The 6,000-nt window shown below is 39.5% G+C and overlaps 1 protein-coding gene across 1 annotated transcript in view; it reads right to left on the reverse strand.

Annotated features, from left to right (window-relative positions):
* AK7 (adenylate kinase 7) overlaps positions 1–3,625 on the reverse strand; it is a 45,059-nt gene extending 41,434 nt beyond the window's left edge. The window contains exons 1-2 of the mRNA XM_088149870.1: positions 3,521–3,625; positions 844–1,029 (exon numbers count right to left, since the gene is read on the reverse strand). Of these exons, the coding sequence (XP_088005996.1) occupies positions 844–1,029; positions 3,521–3,625 (291 nt within the window). The remainder of the gene's footprint in view (positions 1–843; positions 1,030–3,520) is intronic.
* Between the last annotated feature and the right edge of the window lie 2,375 nt (positions 3,626–6,000).

The following is a 6,000-nucleotide window of genomic DNA, read 5'->3' on the forward strand; positions in this document are numbered from 1 at the left end:
CCAGATAAAAAGAGATATGATGTTTGAATCTGTAACAGTGCAATATAGTTTCCAAATAACAGAAAATAATAGTTCCACTATGTTTTGCACTGACAGAACACATTCTGAGCATTATGACTAGTTCTGGGCAACACATTAAGAGAAGAGCATTAAAGATAATATGAGAACTCAAAACTAATTTTACAAGATGAGACCAAGAGAACTGGCTATATTTAGCACTGAGAAAATATGATTGAGAGGAGGATGTAATCGCACTTTTAAAGTTCCTGAATGGCTGTCATAAATAAGGTTAAGACATGTTTTCTATTGTCTCAAAGGGCAAAACCCAGAATAATGCAGAAAGTAGATTCCACTTGAAAGTTAGGAAAAACTAACAATTAGAACAGTTCAGCAGAGGGACTGCTCATAACTCGAGACACTGAGTACCTCTTCACTGATGGAGGCTATACAGCCATATATATGTAATGCTTAAATCTGAATTCCTGCACTGAGCAGGGGATATAGACTTTATGGCCAGGTGTCCACTGAACCAGGAGAAGTGGTCAGAATGATGAAGTATGCCTCATGACATTGCAAGCTCTGCCCCCTGATTTCCATTGACATCACAGCTCGGCATGTGATGCTGCAGTGCATGTAGAAAAGGACTGGAGTTTGTATTATATTACAGTACCCACTTTGTTATTTGTTACTCCTTCTGCCCCCCAAGAATGCCTATGTACACAATATGCTATCTTTTGCTGCTTTATTCTGTCAGACCCTGCAACATGAAAAATTCTAATTGAGTCATCTGCACATATAGAATTTTGTAGGATTAGTATTTTATTAAATGAAATAAATACTTACTGTATATGCTTCCATAGCAAAATCTGGTTTTGCATTCTCTGCCTGTGAAAGAGTTCCCACTATTTGATATATTCCTTCCTTTGGTTTAGGGGGCACAATTTCAACAATTGATCTTCCTTCATCATCTTCTTCTTCTTCCTCTGGTATTTCTTCCAAGGAGGCTCCAACAATACAACTGGCCAGATACTTACAATGTAAAATAAATAGTAAGATGGTGAAATATAATTCCGTATTTATTAGCCATGATTATTTCTTATTTCATCCATCCATCCATCCATCCATCCATCCATCCATCCATCCATCTATCTCAAGGTTGTCATCTACAGTAGCAGGACCTAGGAAGAAACAGTACTGTTTCTGAGTAGCAGTCCCTGCCATGTAGAACACAGTCACCCCTGAGATCTGGCAGGCCTCGCCCTCCTAGCCTTCCAGAAAAACTTAAAAAGCTGGGTCTTCCCCCAAGCATTGGGATGGGGTAAGGTTGGAGCCCAGTGATTGTTTTTGCTATATGGGAGTGTCATTTTAGAGTCACAGGCACTGTTTCGTGGGATTTCTTTTTACATATTTTGTTTCTCATATGTTTTTATTGTTGCTATGAGCCACCCAGAGTTATGGTATATAGGATGGGCAACCATATAAGTTTTTAAATAAATAAAATCTTTCTCTCTCTCTCTCCTTCTCTCTCTCTCTCCCACTTTTCCACCAGAAGCTCTAGGCAACATATATGAGGTAGAGCAGACAAGAAGCACAACCAGGAGTACTAGCTCTATCTGAGTTATAAGGTTACATTAACAGAATCTTGCAAGACTGAAAGTATACCTTTTAGTCTCTGGAAAACTAGAGAGGGTCCCATATGAAATGTTTCCCACCCTTCCTCCTTCTGTGGACTGAGGTATCTTTTACATGCCAATTGTCCAGTCTGTAGCTCTCCCTCCTGTCTCCCAAGGTCATTACCACGTACCATTACACACACACAAACACATGCACACGCACACATACATATTTCTATTCAGCCAAATACAAAGTAACAAATAGACCTAACAAACAGCAGAGCATTGTGAAAACAACAAGCTGATATGAGCCATGGTCCTATGCACTCTTATTTTCTCTTTTTGCTGTCCTATTCTTCTTCAATAAGAAAAAAAAACCCAAAACTTTCACCCATAGTTTGTAACAAACCACAGCTTCCCATTTTGTCTAAATATGAGACATATTTATTTATCAAACTTTTACCTTGCCACAATCAATTTTTCTTGGTGGCACACTGTATAGAGAATATAAGATGTTAAAACATTCACAATCTGATTAAAACCAATCATAATTACTACTGAAACTACAGCTTAAACCCCCAGACAAGGACTGTAAAAACAACATAAACAGGAGGATAACAATGAGATAAAAATAAAAAATAGAAAGTGGGGAAATGCTTGGACTTTTTCATAGTGATGTTGCTGTCACTGCTAAGGGGGAGTTTGAGACCTGGCTTTGACAAAGTATTGGAGAATATATAGGATGGCTATGTTTGCATGACAAACTAGACAGCCACATTTTAGCCTACAATCTTGTGTGAACTCCCATGCACTTAATTGAGTGGGTGTTGAGTAACACTAGAACTTTTGATTAATTGAATTAATTGAATAAACCATTGCACTCTTGAATAATCCTATGCACTCTTATTGCAATCTTATTAATTAATAATTAATCAACCATTTTGATTAATTGAATTAATTGAATAAACCATTGCAAGCGTGTTATACAAGCACAGCCACAAAATATTCAAAATCCTGTCTGAGAGAGAGAGAGGTACAGAGATACAGAGATATAGATATGAATATGGAAAAGCCATTCCATCTTGGTTTAATCTTCACAAAGCAGTTTTAAGAATGCAATTAGGAGATAAAGAAAAAGCCTTGAAAATACTGTACTTGGTTACAAGCAACATAGGAGAAAAGACTAATTTGGACTGCAAATATGATGCTGTACAAAGTCAAGCTGATTCTTTCTTTTCATGCCTCTGTTTTGATTCAGATCACATACCTATACCCTTCATAATCATTATTTATCTCCTAGAACAGAACATGCAGAGCTCATGATGACTAATTGAGTTCCTGCAGATAAAAGCCAGAAGGAGGACTCCCGTATCAGGTAAAACTGTAACTGACATGGGATAAAACTGCAATAACTTAACTTTGTAAATTATTTTGAAGATAAACATTTTACTTCAAATACAGAGCCAGTGGGGTTTAAAGATTAAAGCACTGGGAAGATCCTTGAATGCTCTTGGCCCAATCCCCAAATCCTACTGCAGACTACCTCACTGAATATAGTGGGATGGAAAAATTGACTTCTTTGAACGCCTGAGGGAAAAGCTGGCTATCTTACTTATTCTTTACACGTATGCCATCAACTACCAAGGTCTAACAAATAAATAATCAGACATCCCTCACTTCCTTTCTCCCCCCCCCCGAATTAACCTGTTGAAAGAGTTATAATTTATTATCACGACTAGAAAAAAAAAATCCCACCCCTTTCCCAACGTCCCACCCTCCCTACAGATTGGGCTGCAATTCCCATTTCCTTGCTGCGATGGGGATGCATCTGGCGGGTCCGTGGCGTGCCCCAAAGCGGACGACCACCCTCCCTCCCGCTCCCGAGCTGTGCAGCCTTGCGCCCTCACCTTCCCGATGTTCCTGCCGCCGTAGCTGTCCAAATGGTTGAGAAAGATCCTCTGGCTGCGAATGATCTCTTCAGCCTCAGCCACCGCCTCCTCTTCGTCCGACATGGCTGCAGTTGACAGAGACGCCCGAAGGTTGCCGGGCAACCGAGCCGCGCGCTGGCCTCGGGGAGGGAATGGGTGGAGGAGCAAAAGGGCAAGTGCCGAAAGACTAGAGGGGGCGGGGCTTCGGACTGAAGGGAACCTTAGCCCTCCGCCACTCCCCCCTCAAACGCAGGTCTGCTGGAAAATAAGTAGGGCCGTCCGAGTTGGGGAACCACGGGACTATCCGATCTCGGTGAACCCCGCCGCTCCTCAGTCCCAGCCGGAACGGCCAGTGATGGAAACCACCCCTGGAAAACTAAGGGCAGCCTTATACTGAAGCACACATTTAGTAAACCCAAGTTGATTTGGGTCGCGGGATAAATAATTGGGAGGAAACAAACGTTCCTGCTCCTCGTTGCAAATTCTCCTGATCTGAAAAGTTTAACCCAACCAACCAAGCAACCCTTGCGTGCACATCTAATCAAAAACTGGATAGGTTTACATATTGCTCTAAATAAGTGTTTCTTAAAGTGTGGTTCTTGGACCCCTGTGGGTCCCCCAAGACCCTCTCAGAGGTCCCTGAAATCAAAAATACTTGCCAGTCTATGTTGAAAAATAATACAGTATTAAAATCCCCTCAAACTATCATGAGAAGCGATAGAGTTAGCAAATGCATCAGTTTTAATTTTTAAAATGGTAAATACTGATAAATATAACCCATACAAACAAAAGCTCCATAATTATTAAAAATGGGAAGGGGTCCTGAGAGAAAAAAGTTTAAGAAACATTGCTCTGAATCATATGATTTGTCTGTCTCTTAGCACAATGTGAGAACCTAGCCATTCCATTTCATAAACTATGGCTTAAAGCCAAGCATAATTGCTTGGTTCATGCAACATGCTTAAACCAATAGGTAACTTATTTGGTCTGTATCATGCCTTAATCCATCTTGGTTAGATATGGTCTAGGCTTCTGATTAACATTCAGGAAAAGCAGGGCAGGCACTGAAAAAAGGGGGAAGTAAAAAATCCCAAATGCCAGTGAAGGTATGTTATTGTAAAAGCCTAATGTGTTTCTGACAAAACACTTTGTCAAGGACATTAAAAGACAAAAACGTATTTCAAAAATTCTACAACAATATCCATATAAGAATGTGATAAGAAAAAGTAAAATCCAAAACATTATATTGTGCATTATACAACATAAGAAGCATAGTTTGCAATAAATACTGTATTGTAATACTTATTTTGCGTCTCCATCATTTTATATTTCCAGTGTAGTAAAGATGACAACCCGCCCTGTTTAAACATTGTCTGAGATGGCCAATAAACATGAGAAAATATATTGTTGGCTTAATCTCATTTTACAATTACAAGAAACTTATTTAATATTATTTAACTTATTTAATCATTGATGTGTTTAAAAGGTGTTCCAGTGTTTTATTCCAAAGCACTTACAAGTAACTAATATCCACCTTAGCAATCCTCTAATTGTTTATAAAAATAATGTAAAGTTAATAAATGTCCAAACACATTTCCATGTTATAGTAATTCAATAATTTTAAATGCTGCTTACATGTCTGGACCAAATTATGAAATCCAAAGATGTTAGAGATTCTACAAACATTTTTTCCTTATGATATTATTCCAAGATATTTAAAGGAATTCAGACATCAAGTAAATTCCCAAATTTTACAAATGTCCATATATACTTTAGAAATATACAGTATGAGATCTACCTGACTTATCTGAGCAGCCCAAATTTTGGTTTATTAGACAAAGTTATTATATACTTTGTCCTGAGTATTCTTAATAGTAGAAATATTACTTTGCTGTTGCTGTTTCAGTTGAGAGGTATATGGCAGTAAGCTTTTCCCCTTGCTTCCAGTATCTTTGCTTTGTGAGATTCAACTAACATTCCCTATCAAGTGCATAGAGGGAAATAGGTACTAACCCAGTTTCTGGAGGCTGTTCAGATCTGGATGGGGAAGAACAGATTTTGGCTCAATCCTGACTGAGTGGCTGGAGCTATTTGGCCTCCCAAGATCAGGGACATCTCCATCATTGGTCTTGGATGGGGTTGTAGTTCTCTTTTCAAAACTTGTATGCAACTTGGAACTCTTCCTGGACTCACAGCTACTGCTTGAAGAGCAGATGGCAGCTGTGACCAGGAGGGCCTTTGCATAGATACATCTTGTCTGCCAGTTCTGCCCTTTCCTCAACCAGGAGGCCATGCTGATGGTCACTCATTGCCTGGTCACCTCACAATTGGACTACTGCAATGAAACTCTACATGGGGTTGCCCTTGAAGACCATCCAGAAGCTACAGCTGGTTCAAAATGCAGCAATGTGAACAGTAATGGGCACTTCTCATTATGCCCATGTGTCACCACTGCTCTG

This window comes from Python bivittatus, unplaced genomic scaffold (genome assembly GCF_059951505.1).
Source record: "Python bivittatus isolate LINGU-HERP-01145 unplaced genomic scaffold, Pbiv_v1 ctg000580_np1212, whole genome shotgun sequence".
Classification (NCBI taxonomy): Eukaryota; Metazoa; Chordata; class Lepidosauria; order Squamata; family Pythonidae; genus Python; species Python bivittatus.